The 15,192-nt window shown below is 43.3% G+C and overlaps 1 protein-coding gene across 9 annotated transcripts in view; it reads left to right on the forward strand.

Annotated features, from left to right (window-relative positions):
- Positions 1 to 15,192, forward strand: part of adgrb3 (adhesion G protein-coupled receptor B3) — a 990,062-nt gene that overhangs the window by 863,027 nt on the left and 111,843 nt on the right. For all 9 annotated transcript variants that reach the window (XM_078541844.1, XM_078541846.1, XM_078541847.1 and 6 more), the window contains 2 exons: positions 9,594 to 9,744; positions 9,984 to 10,053. In XM_078541844.1, coding sequence (XP_078397970.1) covers positions 9,594 to 9,744; positions 9,984 to 10,053 — 221 coding nt within the window. The remainder of the gene's footprint in view (positions 1 to 9,593; positions 9,745 to 9,983; positions 10,054 to 15,192) is intronic.

The raw sequence follows: 15,192 nt of genomic DNA on the forward strand, positions 1-15,192 counted from the left end.
CTTTTCTCACCTATTTCCATTATTTTTAAATCTAAAACTAAAACTTTGTTAGTCTTTCCACCCCACCCCCACTAGAGCTGTACCTTGAGTATCCTGCCTTCCATTCTTAATTAGCACTTTTCTTAGATAATATCACCACCTTCAACACCTCTTTGATCCTTTTGTCTGTGACATCTTTTGATTATCTGCTCCTATCACTGCTTGCTTATCCCCACAATCACCCCACCCTCAACTTCTCTCTCCCCCTGCCCCCCCACCTTAGACCAGCTTATATTTCACCTCTCTCCTAACTATACTCAGTTCTGCCGAAGGGTCATGAGGACTCGAAACGTTAATTGATTTCTTCTCCACCGATGCTGCCAGACCTGCTGAGTTTTTCCAGGTAATTCTGTTTTTGTTTTTATTTTCCACCATGTTCATCTTGCAAGCATGGGTGGAATCTTTTCACCTTGGCCTCTACTGGAAATTTTCGGGTCTGGAACCTGACTTGCTGATTTGCAAACCTCGCCATTGCTCTTTCCTAGAGACTAGTTATCATCTTGTCTCCATACTCCCCAGGAGGGCTGGTGGGATGATTCTTTGATTCTGTCAGAGCAAGGGTTTTGTATTAAAGGGGTCACGGATGAGGGGTTAAACAAGATGCTAGCAGTCAGAGCTTAACTGATCATTCACTTCATTTGCTGTTTGTGGGATCTTGCTGGGTACCAATTGACTGGTGTGTTTACATGTGGAACACTTCAAAATTAATCTATCTAGTGAAAATCTTAGGATGTCATGTGCACCCCATAAGATTCTATATAACTATAATTCAGTTGTTTCTTTCGTTCATGAGAGGCGGATTAATATGTATAGGTGTGACACTTCATCAATCCTGGGACAGGAACACACCTGAGAAATTCAGCCCTCCATCTCTCTGAGAATTTGTTTGCAGTTTTTATTTTGATAATATAATGTGCATTTTCACTCTTTGAATGTGTGCTGCTAAATGATTGTTGGGTGGTTATGATTTGATCTGTAGACAAGGCCGGTTATAAATTAGATGCCATAATTGCAAGGTTCTCAGACTTGAAGCACTGGGCATAAAATGCATTGCATGAGGTAAATGTGTGCTTGGCTTGCAACGCAACTGAAATGTCAGCGAAGGTAACATATTATTGAAAACAGCAAGGCTGCTAATCTTCACATAGATCTAGATCACTATCGCACTAGATCAAAAAGGAACCTAATGACCATTAATCCAACAAAAATCAAGGAGCTGTTAATCACTTTCACTGTAATTTTTCTTATTTATTCATGGGATGTGGGCATTGCTGGCTAGGCCAGCATTTATTGGCCATCCCTAATTACCCTTGAGAAGGTGGTGGTGAGCTGCCTTCCTGAACCGCTGCAGTCCATGTGGTGTAAATACACCCACAGTGCTGTTAGGGAGGGAGTTCCAGGATTTTGACCCAGCTACAGTGAAGGATCGGCGATATATTTCCAAGTCAGGCTGGTGTGTGACTTCGAGGAGAATTTGCGGTGGTGGTGTTCCCATCTGTCTGCTGCCCTTGTCTTTCTAGATGGTAAAGGTCACGGGTTTGGAAGGTGCATTTAAAGGAGCCTTGGTGAGTTGCTGCAGTGCATCTTATAGATCAGGGGAGTAGAACCTATTCATGTGAGGGGCTACGTTTCAATTTTTTTCCCACTCATGGGGCTGGTGATTTCGGAAAGATAAGGCAGCAGAAATTTATCTAACTGTTAATCAGAACAACAAAAAATATGCATTTTTATGAACAAGCATCAAATGAGAGGACTAATTTATTCGCTTACATTCTCACCACTATATTGAGCACTGATTTAGTGAAATATCAAGCGTTGCTTTTGCTTGCACATGTAGTCAATGTCTGCCCGCACACCTGATGTAGTGATACGGAGTATTCCAGATAGGTTAAAAGAGAGACACAATAAGCTTGAGTGAAAGTTGTTTATCACTAAACAGGACGAAATTAATAAAAAAAATAATTGCACAGAAAATGCAATTGTTCAGGGGAGGGCACACTGCCCCAGTTTCTGTGAAATCTGTTCCCAACGCCCCATTACAAATAAAATGATTGAGAATTATCTGTAAGCGGATGCTGAGCATTTAGCACCTTTTTTTTTTTACCCAGCACCTCCTGCACAACCAAACGCATTACGGGGAAGAGCATTAGGCCAGTGACTGACAGGCCAGGGAGCCAATCAGAAACAGTGCAGCTGGACACTGGCCCAGTGGCTGCAACTGTCCAGCCAATGATGGCGTGACAGCTTGCAAGCTAAACTGCATTGTAAACACCCCACCTCTGGGAAAAGTTGTAAGAGTTGTCGTTTTGAAGTTTTAAAGTTGTGAAAGGTTGGCGGGCTGGATAGAAACCTTTGGCAGGCTGGTCTCTGGCCCATGGACCATATGTTGGATAACCCTGTTGTAGTTGGTACATCCTGGGTGAGTGCATGTTTAAGGTGGTGGATGGGATGCTGGTCAAGTTGTCTGCTTTGTCCTGGATGGTGTTATGTTTCTTGAGTGTTTCTTGAGTGTCATTGGAGCTACACTCATCCAGGTAAGTGGAGAGTATTCCATCACATTCCTGATGTGTAGATGTTATAGGTTATGGGGGGGGCAGATGGAAAAATGGAGCTGAGACCCCAACCAGATCAGCCATGATCTTATTGAATGGCAGAGCAGGCTCAAAGAGCTGAATGGCCTGCTCCTGCTCTTACATTCTGTGTTCCTATGGTGGAAGTCAGGAGGTGAGTTACTCACCGCAGAATTCCCAGCCTCTGATCTGCTCTTGTTGCCACAGGAAAGACTGGCTGGTCCAGTTAAGTTTCCCACCACCACCACCGCCACACCCAGCTTGCACTCCTCATCCTGACCCATTTCCTGGAGTTAAGGCAATTAGATAGCTCGGCAAGATGATTCCTGGGCCACCAGTCTCAGGTGAAAAGGAAGGACAATTGTTACGCTGTCTTGTCACCACGTAAACAGAGCCTCTAACCTTCATGTCTGCTGCAAGATGCTGCCACTGAGATAAGTAGTTCATTCTTGTGGGAGGATACATTAGAATCCTGGCTGAACGATGTGTGCTCAGCTTTCACAGGTTTCATTATACTGAGCGACGTGGCACTGTGCTTGTGTAAGTCCGGATTCTAGTAAGTGAGTGAGGGAAAAGAGACCATGGAGGAATGGGTGAGGCCGAATGGCCTCCTTCTGCACTGTAAAGATACTGTGAGGAAGGTACTTGCTTTGGGGGTGAAGATGGCTTCTATCTTTGCTCTTCCTCATTCTCTTTATTGCAGGCTGCAATGATGATTTTCAGTGTGGCATCTTCAAAAGTGCTCAAAGGCTTGGCATTATCAAGGCCTCATGCTGTGCATATCTGTTTCCTACTGTGACATATTTTCTTGCCAGCATTAAAGCACTCTAGATGTTGCAAGTGGCAGGAGCACTTTCAAGTGTAAATTCTCTAACTCTTCGTGGGTGTGAGCACATGTATCTGCATTGTGCAGCGAGACTTTTATTGCAATTGTTTTTTGGGTGAAGCTTTATATGATTGCAATTGTTCTCTTTGTTGCAGAAAATGTTGAGTGACGATTTAATAGAAGTGTTCAAAATTATGAATCATTTTAACAGGGTAAGTAGGGAGAAACTGGTTCCACTGACAGGACGGTCAGTAAGTAGAGAACGCAGATTTAAGCCAACTGACAAACGAACCAGAATAGACATGAGATATCTTTCTATGCAGCACATTGTTGTGATCTGAAATGCTTTGTCTGAAAGCACATTTAATTGTGTCATTCAGAACGGACTTCAGTAAATAGCTGAAGGGCCAAAATCAGCAGGGCTATGGGGAAGTAGGAGTAATTGGATAGCTTTACCAAAGAGACGGCACAGCCACGATGGACCGAATGGCCTCTTTCAGTGCTGTATCATTCTATGATGTTGGTGTACCGTGGGTTTCAGATTAAGTCACATCCACAGTGTGTGCCTAGCTACAGGGTGGGCAACCATGGCAAGCATTCAAAGGAAATCAAAACGGGCAGAATTTTGCCGCCAGCACGTAAAATGACGTTGGGTGGAACCACCAACGTCATCCCGCCCAGTCTAAATTTTCAGGAAGATGGGGGCACAGCAAAATCAGCTGTGCGCCCGCCGACCTGTCAATGGCCAATTGAGGCCATTGACAGGATCATTTAAATAATTAACGGACCTGCCCATCCAACCTTAAGGTTGGCGGGTAGGCCAGGAGCCCCGGCGGCAAATAGAAAAAACATGAAACCTCGTCCATCGGCGGGACGAAATTTCATGCAGAGTTCTAAAAAGTTTAAGAAAGTTTTACTGTAATTTATGAATATGTCCCATCTCATGTGATATTGTCATTGTCACATGAGGGGGACATGTTAGGGATTTTTTTTTCTTCTCTGTTTTTAATCTTTTAAAAAGTGTCAGCGATCTCCCTGAGGCAGCACTTAGCCTCAGGAAGATGTGCGCTCTTTCATGCGCATGCACGAAAGACTGCACTCTTGCTTTTGGGGAAATCCCTCCCCCCCGCCCTGCCCGCACAGGGAGCGCATAGCGCTTCCCGCCTTAATTGGCCCACCCACATAAAATGGCGGCGGGGCCCGCTTCTCCGGCGGGGATCGTCTCCCTGCCCACCGGAGATTGGGTCGTGCCCGCCCGTCCAACAGGTAGAAAATTCTGCCCAACAATTTGAGTGAGGGGCATTCACACTTTTTCCAATTACTTTGTAGAAGGCAATCTTATCAGATCAGCAAATATTTTTCCATATTTGGGATTCAATCTTTTGGAGGGTGGACTCGCCATTAGCAGGGGTGCACGACCTTCTACATACTCAAGACTCCATTCCAGTGGGGGTAATGCCCCCAAAATACTAAACAGGACTATCTTCCCATGAAAATGGTATGTTAGTCTTTATTGAAAGAGGGTTGGAGTTTAAGAGTATATCTTGCCACAGTTATGTAGGCTTTGATAAGGCCACATCTGGAATACTGCCTATAGTTTTGGTCACCTTATCTAAGGAAGGATATACTTGCCTTAGAGGGAGTGCACCAAAGGTTAACTAGATTGATGCCTGGGATGAGAAGGCTGAGGAGAATGGGTCTATACTCTCGAGTTTAGAAGAGTGAGAGGTGATCTTGTTGAAACATATAAAATTCTGAGAGGGCTTGACAGGATAAATACTGAGTGACTGTTTCCCCTGGCTAGAGAGTCTAGAACTAGGGATCACAGTCTCAGGGTAAGAGGTTTGCCATTTCGGACTTGGATGAAAGATTTCTTCACTCAGAAGGTTATGAATCATTGAAATTCTCTACCCCGAGAGCTGTGGATGCTATGTTGAATCTTTTCAAGACCATTTGTCTGACATCCAGTACTGGATGAGCAGACATTTCATCCAATTAAACATTGGGAAGACTAAGGCCATTGTCTTCAGTCCCCATGACACAATGTGTTCTCTAGCTACATCCCTCTTCCTGGCATCTGTCTAAGGCTGATCCAGACTGTTCTGTAACACCTCCCAACTTCACCCTGTCTCGGCTCATCTGCTGGTGAAATGCTTGATCATACCTTTGCCACCTTTAGACTTGACTGTTTCCACACATTGCAGGCTGGCGTCCCACATTCTACCTCCTGTTAACTTGAGGTCATTTAAAACACTGCTGAGCATGCCCTAACCCATTCACCCATCACTCCTATGGTTTCTGACCTACATTGGCTCCTGTTTAAACAATGCTTTGGTTTTAAAAATTCTCACCCTTGTTTTCAAAACCAACCATGACCTCCTCCCTCCCAATCTATGTAATCTCGTCCAGTCCCTCAAAGAGATGTTTGCTTTCCTCTAATTCTGGTTTATTGAGCAATACCGATTTCAGTTGCTTCACCATGGGTGATGTGCTTCATGATTCCTAAGCTCTTCCTTCCATAAAACTCACTGCCTCTCTTACCTCTTTTAAGACATTCCTTAAAACCTGCTTCTTTGATCAAGCTTTTGGTCATCTTTCCTAATATCTCCTTATGTGGCTCGGTGTCAATTTTTTCTTTTACTGCTCCTGTGAAGCACCTTGGGACATGTTAACATGTTAAAAGCACCATGTCAATATAAGTTGTTTTCGCCTACTCCTTCTCATATTTATATTGTTTTGCTGCATTTCTTTCAGCACTGACAAATCTTGGTGTTCCATTCTCATACTGTGTAGTGTCAGGCCAAGAGATATCCCTTAATGCTTGCAGAAGGGTTGGATGTTCTGCCCAGTCACTGTGAATGTGCAATGGGGCCTTGGCCTTGGAAAACTGGTGGGAGCCGGCTATACGTGCCCTGACCAGACACTGTATTCGCACCAGTCTTCCTGCTGCCTCCACACTCTGATTGAAAAGGCCAGCCTTGAGAATTTACTTCCAGCCTATGTGAGGAGAGCTGCCCTTGGGACTGATGAGTCCTTTTCCATTTACTGTTCTCTGATTGTTCATTAATACAAGAATGAGATGCTAACCCAACACAAAAGGAAATACTACATTTGGAAGACAGAAAAGTGGGAATCCGTTCTGGATTCCGATAGGACACATGGTTTGTTTACAAACACTTAGAATCATTAAAGGATACAGCACAGAAGCAGGATTTTAACCCATCTTGCCTGTGTCAGCTCTTCCAAAGAGCTATCCAAATAGTCCCACACCCTTGTTCTTTCTCTGGAACCCTGCAATTTTCTACTCTTCACATATGCGTCCAATTCCCTTTTGAAACTTGCTGTTGAAACTGTTCCCTTTCAGACACTGCATTCCAGCTCATAACAACTCTCAATGTTTTTTTAAAAATATCCTCATTCACTTTTGGCCATTTTTGCCAATTACCTTGAATCTGTGTCCCCTGGTTACTGACCCTTCTGCCAGTGGAAACAGTTCCTCCTCATTTAATGTCTATCAAAACTCCTCATGATGTTGAATGCATCTATTAAATCTCCCCTTGCCTTCTCTAAGGAGATCAATCCCAGCTTTTCCAGTTAGTACAAGGTGCCCCTCGTCCTAAGTACTGTTCTAGTGCCACACTCAAAGAAATAAAAAACTTAACAATCAGGATCCTCCTTCTGCTGCCCCACCCCACTTCGCGCAATTAGATGGAAAATGCGTATGTAGCATTGCATCAGTTTGTCTCAGCTAATAGGACTATTGTGGGTTCTATATCCTATTCCAGGACTCGAGCACAACCCAGGCAAACACTTCAATGCAGTAAAGCAGTGCTGCATTGTTGAAGGGGCTTCTTTCAGATGAGAAATTAAACAGACACTTGCCTGTTCATTGCATATAAAAATGCCAAAGCCTTATTTGAAGGAGCAAATTTCACCCTCAAGCAATACCACTAAAAACATTCCCTTGCTGTTTGTGGGGGTCATGCAGTGCACAAATTAACTGCCACATTTGCCTACACTGTTCTGCTGGCTATGAAGTGCTTTGGGAAGCCCTAAGGATAGCTCCTCCTCCTTCAGGTACCATGCCCTAAGAGGACATTGGTGTCCATGGACTTCCCCTGATTGGTCCATGATTATGCTTGGCAAAGTACTGCAATAGCTTGCTGTTGCCTTCTACAGTATGGCTGACTAGGAAATGCTCCTGCTGTTACAGCCTGCCATCAGATGTATTGGAAGGATTTACAGGCTGATAATCAACCTGTTTGGCCACGTTATGAACACACCTTCCGTCGCCATCAAGTCCTGAAGTGGGACTTGAACCTGAAGCTTCTTGCTTAGAGGTAGGGACTTTCCCACTGTGCCACAAGACCTCTCCATCATGCCTCATCTTCAGACGAGACATTAAACCAAGACCCACCTGCTTGCTTGGATGCAAGTAAAAGATCCCATGGCACTATTTTGAAGAAGAGCAGGGGAGTCGACCCAGGTATCCTGGCCAATATTTATCGCTCAATCAACATCACAAAAAGCAGATTGTCTGGCCGCTATCAAATTGCTGTTTGTGGGAGTTTGTTGAGTGCAAATTTGTTGCCATGTTTCCTACATTACAGCAGTGACTACACTTTGATATTTTATTAGCTTTAAAGTACTTTGAGATGTCCGGTAGTTGTGAAAAGTGCTATATAAATGCAAGTCTTTTTTTTAGATTGGGAAGAGATGCAGCAAAGTACAGGATTAAGAAGAGCATACCAGAAAGCAGCACCATAATAGCTGAAGTGAGGGTTCCTGTATTAGTTTAGACTCAGAAGAATGTCAGTAACTAGTTAAAAATGAACAAAATATGTTAGTTTATACATCCTTGCATTTAGAATTATTACTTTGAGGCAGTTATAAAATCACAGTCACAGACCGGTTTTAGTGTACAGCAATCAAATGATTTAGCTAAGGAAGACGTAGTATATTGAAAACACCAATCTAGTTTGCGTTCATCCATGACTTGTATTTTATTGTATATTTCTTGGCAGCTTAACTCATTATTTAGGTGGCTTATGAGAAACTAGAACCACATTGCACATCATCAATTTTAAAACCATTTTTGGAGATGAAATAGATTTAGTTTTTGAAGTTGGCATGTATTTAACTTTGTTGTTCCAGAAACCACGAAACTATTGATTAATAACTCTGAGTAGCCAGTCTCAGCAAAACTAATAATTGAATTCAGCATTCAGGCACTCTGTGGTTTTAGAATGTGGGTGTTTCATAAAGTTATAAAATTGCTGCATTGTATGTAAACATTAAGAGCATGCATGTCAAGTCACAGCACTTGATGGTTTGGCCTATTTTGTCAAATTGATCCATGAAGCAGAAAGTAAGAACATTTTAAATGTATTCAATAATCTTCTTAATCAGTATGAAGAAGGACCAAAGGCTTGTTGCCTTAATTTAGCATGCAGCAATGACGTATTATGCTGGTAGTGTACTGATCATCCGTAAAATAACATCGGTAACCTGATGAAAGCTTGTCCTTTATTTATTGCCTTGAAATGCGGTGGCTTTCATTATATTAATTTTCCATTTCATCTATTCACTTAGTATTGTCATATTTCTTGGAAGGAGCTACTGGGAAATAAATGGCACCTGTCACCTGCCCGAGAAGGCTATACACAGACAATGTAGTGAATGTGAAAGAGTCATTGCCCGCAGCTTGTAGCAATGAAGCGAAAGATTGTGGCAATCATGTTAGGTGATGATCTTTGGGAATATGTGATGTGCTGGATTAAAATACTCCCTGTCTGGAACTCCGATACCACAGTGTCCCACAAGCCTTTGGTTATGCATTGTGAAGTATGCATTAAAAAATAATTTTCAGCTCCTCCATTCTCCTCTTTTTTCCTGAAGGTGCTGACTTGCCTTGGCTGAGGTTCCCTGGGGGCCAACAGCCCTGTGGTACCTTGTTCAAAATCCATTAGTACATGTGTGATCCTAGACAGTAACAGCCTGATTTTAACTCTGTAAAAGGAGGTAGGTTTCAAATGGGTTTGAATAGGGCCCTAGGTATTGGTGAGCTCTTCAAACCACGGTGGGTTTTTCTCCGCAATATTTCCATGTTGGTCCACGCCATCCAAGCTAAAACATTTCTGTTTGTTCTGTGTGCACAGGGTGTTTGTACAATGACTACCGCCTTTCTCCATTTCTTCTTTCTGGCTTCTTTCTGCTGGGTTTTGACTGAAGCTTGGCAGTCTTACATGGCTGTTACAGGGAAGATTAGAACAAGACTCATACGCAAACGTTTTCTATGCCTTGGTTGGGGTAAGTGTAATAAGTGTTTAAATTTTTCATTGTAGTAAATTAACTTTGTCAATTCCATAAGAAACATATTTACAATAAAAATTGTTTTCCTTCCCCCTTATTTAATATATTTCAAATAAAAGTTAATATCTCATAAATGTTTTGATGCATAATTGATGCATTTTGTCCTTGCAGTGAAAAAAAAGTTGTATTTGAATTCCAATCCAGTTTTCTTATCAAATAACAATCTTTTTTTTCAGGGTTACCAGCCTTGGTAGTGGCAATATCTATGGGATTTACAAAAGCTAAAGGATACGGTACATCAAACTAGTAAGTCACTTTGAACAGCTTTGAGTTACTCGACAGTTTATAATTAACATTGTCCACAGGAATTCCACCAGAGGGAGAGTTTTGGTGGGGGGTGGGGGGGAATCTGAGGTCGGGGGGTGGATGTGTGAAACTTCTGCCTCTCCCAGCAATGCAACCTAACCCTGCCCCACTTTCTGAAGTCAACAGTATTACATGTTTAAGGTTGTTCACTGCACAACTGGGTAAACCCGTCTGGGTTAGGCTGGAAAGTTGTTTTGACACTTGTAACAGGGGTTCCAGCATTTAAAGAGACTTATTTTCATAAGAATTTTCTTCTCAGACGTGATGGGTTTCTGTGCTGTAATCAGTAACTCCATGATTGATTGCATTGGCAAAAACCATCCCATTAAATTTTAAGACCTCCTACCACTCTGCTCCCCAACCCCCACCCATCCCCAACTGCGATGGCCCTTGGGAACTCCACACCAAGGATGTAACCCTTGTGTCCAATAATAGGCATGTTCAACTGAAGGAACACACAATGTGTGATGTATTCCCTTCTTTGTATGCTGTCATCATATGCCTCCTCCCACCAATTGTCCAAAATTCTGATAGACCTAAAAAAAAAGGGGTGGGGACTCAGCATAAGCCCCAATTTGGCTTACTGCCCAACTAGAAAGCTACGGTCATGGGATATGGAAACTCCTATACAGTATAACTAAATAGGGGGAAGAATTTTCACAAGCTGTGGCTAGCCAAGTAGTAAAAGGCCAATTAAGGCCTATTGTCAGAAGCTGGCAGGATTTCCCCATTTGGCCTCCAGGCTTCCTGGTTACTGCTAGTGCTACAGGCACCTCTGCAGAGGGGTTTTCTCCCTCCCACCCCCCGTCAAAGAATGATGGCTCAGCAGCTGAGCTTTTTATTTTAAAAGTTTTAAAAGATGGTGAGTGGGTGCTTCAAAATGGAGAGGCTGTCCCTTTTGCTTATCTGAACTGCAAGCCCCCTATTGGCCCTCCATCTTTGAGAGCCTGCCCACTGCTTTTAATGGCACGATGAGCCCACTCTCTCGTCACTAATGGCCAATTTGGGGCAAAATCACTGCCAGGTGACATAATGTGGAGTCAGGACCCCCATTTGATCTTGAGTTGGAGTCCCGATCTGAAAGGCAAAATTCTGCCCAGGGCATTGGTAGGGCTGAATGAGGTTTATCTGTGGAGTATTTCCAAAGGTTTTAAATACAAGGGACACAGGTTACAGTGAGGATTAATAATGGATGGTTATTTTACATACAATTAACATATATCAGTATGAATTTATTGTTCACCTTTAATAAGTGTTGTGGAATAAGTCACTAGTGAAGACGATTGAAGCACACAGCTTAACTGGGTTTGAGCTGTGATGATATGCTACTCCTTTGAATCCAAAGTTGTTTCGTTTGTGTGACAAGGTAGCTCATATTTTGCACTTACTTTTAGCCCTGACATTTTAATTGCATTGGGTAAGCTGAACTACGAGATAATTGGATTTATTTTCCATGCAAAAAGCGACTCCAAATTAACAAGACCATGTTGTAAATCGCTGGTGATCTCCACAGAATTGCCAACCTTCCACTAACATGGCTGCCCCAGGGGAAAGCGGAAACCCCATTTACGTGCATAACCTTGTGACTACAGCCTAAAGAAGCTCCTAGCTTTCTTGGGCTGAGCCCCAGTCAGTGGTTGAACATGAATGAAGAATTACTAACATCCCATAGGATTTCTCACTTAGGTCTTCACTGTTTTTCTCGGCCGCCAAGGCAACCAGGATTCAAAATACCACGTCTTTTTGATCACTTCCACCTACATGCTGGATTCCCACCAGTAGCTTGGGGCCGAGTCAAGATGTGTCCCATGATGTGAAAGCTTTGTCCAGTTGAGCACCAAAGATTCTTTATAGCAGTGGGCAGGGTTGGATGTGAAGTTATTTTAATCGCTGCCTCTGGTAAATAAGCATCTTGTCTTTTGGGTAAACATGCCCCCACTTTTTGCTTTCCTATTTTCCTTGTTGTCTTTCCCCTTCTATCTGCTGATTATCACTTCTTAAACTGGTAACCAAAGACGACCTGGGTCCAAAATCCATGGCCTCTCTGGCACAAGTTAGTCTGATGTAAGAGTCTGGAGTTGGGCTGAGGCTCACATAGGTAGTTCATTACATGGAGCCTCCCATTGCTTCAATGAATGAGGGTTCAGCAAAAAAAAGAAAAAAGACCAGTTTGCAGTCTAGGCTGCTGTCGCCTTATATTTGACATTAGGCCAAGTCTCGACTTGCATAACCCATTACAGACACTGCATATGAAGTCAGTATTGGAGGGATGGATGGAGGCATTGGCTTTGTGCCTTGCATGCTTGTCCTGAAGACATTTGACTCTGTCCTCCTCAAATGTTGAAAATCACTTGATGACAGAGACTTCTCCATTTGGGTCTGTCCAAGGATGTTTTTTCTCATGTATTGGGTTCCAGCTTGAGGTTGGCTTTCAGATTGTCTTTACATCTAAGTCTGGGATGTCCTGTGGTGTGGGTGACCGTGCTCAGCTGGCTGTAGAGTACTGCCTTTGGTATGTGGGAATCCTCCATGTGACCAGCCCCATGAAGCTGAGCTCTGATGAGCACGCTCTCGATGCCGGGGATACAGCACTTTGCAAGAACGTCAGTGTTGGAGATGTTGTCCTACCACCTGATATTGCAAATAGACCTGAGACAGCGAAGATGGAATGCTTCTAGTTGTTTCATGTGATGCTGGTAGGTTGTCCAAGTCGAACACTCGTAAAGAAATGATGTAAGAATCACTGCCTGGTAGATTTTTATTTTTGTTCCAAGATGAACTCCATGCTCTTTCCAAAGTCTGTGAGCGAGCTTGCTTTTGCTAGGTGATGGTTGATTTCATCATCTGATACTTAATAACAACATACGAAATAAGAGCAGGAGGAGTAGACCATATGGCCCATTGAGCCTGCTCCGCCATTCAATACGATCATGGCTGATCTTGGGCTTCAACTCCATTTTCCCAGCCACTTCCGATATCCTTTGATTCCTTGAGAGACCAAAAATCTGTTTATCCGAGCCTTAAATATATTCAACGATGGAGCATCCACAACCCTCTGGGGTGGAGAATGTCAAAGGTTCATAACCCTTTGAGTAAAGAAACTTCTCCTCATCTCAGTCCTAAATGATCAACCCCTTACCCTGAGACTGTGCCCCCATGTCCTAGATCCTCTAGCCAGGAAAAACAACCTCTGTGTCTACCCTCTAAGGGACAGAGATTCTCCAGCCTCAGTCGAGGCTGGTGGTGAAGTTGGGAGTGCTGATGGCCGGAGAGTGGCCTAGACAGGGACTCCCAGGCTGAGTTCTGTCAGGCCGGACCTATGATACATTGAATGGAGCACTAGTGGTCAGTAAAATAAAAGCAAAACACTGCGGATGTTGGAAACCGGAAATAAAAACAGAAAGTGCTGGAAGAACTCAGCCGGTCTGGCAGCACCTGTGGAGAGAGAAACAGAGTTAACGTTTTGGAATCCGATATGACTTTTCTTTGGAACTCAAGGTGAGGTGGCTGGTAGGCAGAATAGTAGATGTGAGACTCATGTGGGGATCCTGGCGTGTGCAGCATTGGATTTTCTGCCCCCATCCACCACCCACCCACCATCACCACCTTTGACAAACATTGCAAAGACCTTTACTGGTGGAGGTTCTGACACTACCCAAACCTGGCAAGTGTTGTTGGCTCTGGGGGCTGGTGAGTATCTGAGAAGCTGAGAGATTTAGCTTTAGTGACGGCTCCTTGACCTTTGGGCCAGCAGCAGAGGTCGGGTGGGGGGGGGGGTATGTGGAAGCAGTGGGTGTTGTAGGGGTGGACCCTGTGGCTGCAGATCCCCAACTCCCTGGCTTCAATTTGGCACTTATAAAAAGTTGCTGGAAACGTGCAGCAGCTTGAACAGCATCTGAAAGTGAAAAATAACATCTTGGGTTATTTCCAGCAGTCTGTTTTCTGTCTGGTATCTGATACTCATCTTTTCCTTTGACCTGACCCCATGCAACGTGAAGTTGCTTCAATTTGTTCCCCTGCCTACTTCAAACTTTGCCAATAAATCAATTGTCTCATAACTGTCCATGTTTCCTGCCATTAGTAAACAAAACAATGAATTCTGCAAGTAAATCTTGCACAAGTCTTAGAAAAGAAAGGATTTAACCAAGGTTATTGAATCGGAAAAGACTTAATTCCACTGAATCAGTAATCAGATATTCCCAAGTCAGGCACAATCTTGTTTACTTCTCTTAATTACTTGGCTTTAAAATGAAAGGTTATATTTGGACTTGATGAACCATCTGTATCTCAACAGAAAGCAGAGACCAATGGTCAACAGTTACATGGCCATGATTTCCCAAGATCTCCCTGGATTGCCAGATGGTGGAACCTCTCTAAATTAGCCCCAACAATCTCTATTTTTGCATCTCAAAATCCACCTTCTCATTGTGCCCCTTCCTTCGCTACTCTTGGAGCCCATTTCTGCTTTAGTGGTCTTCCATAATAATTTAAAGTACCGACTGTACCCAATCAGCCCATCCTTACAAAACTCAAAGCAGAGGGTCCAACTTTAGATGTGATTCTGCAATTGGACAGCACTTGGTAAACAATCCTGATTGTGCTAAGAATTACACTGACAACCGAATTAAGATTATCAGTCAGGCTCGCAGTATTAAACCACTTACACATGCTAGAAACTACAAATATTAATGCAGGGCCCTGTCTTTTGCAAATACCAGGAGTATGTCCACGCATTGCGTCTTTTTCAACTAAACAAAAGCTTCGGGGAACAGCCACTCCCTGGCTCATTCCCCATGGCAATGCCTTCACCAATCGGAGTCGACCTGCCTGGGTTTGAAATTAAATAAAAGCTTGGCAGTTAACTGTGCCCTGGTGTATTCTCCATCACAATGCCTGTACGAATCAGAGTCCGCTTGCCAACCAATCAGCATTTCCTTCTCATGCAGTATAAGTTGTTGTTCCCTTTAGTATTGGTATTCTTGTGAATCTGTCCTGATGAGTGCAAGATGAAAAGCTTCGATAGCATCTATTTCTTTTAGCAATACGCATTGTAATTTGTTCCACAACCCTTTACATATA

The sequence above is a fragment of the Cetorhinus maximus genome, chromosome 5, assembly GCF_964194155.1.
Source record: "Cetorhinus maximus chromosome 5, sCetMax3.hap1.1, whole genome shotgun sequence".
NCBI classification, from domain to species: domain Eukaryota; kingdom Metazoa; phylum Chordata; class Chondrichthyes; order Lamniformes; family Cetorhinidae; genus Cetorhinus; species Cetorhinus maximus.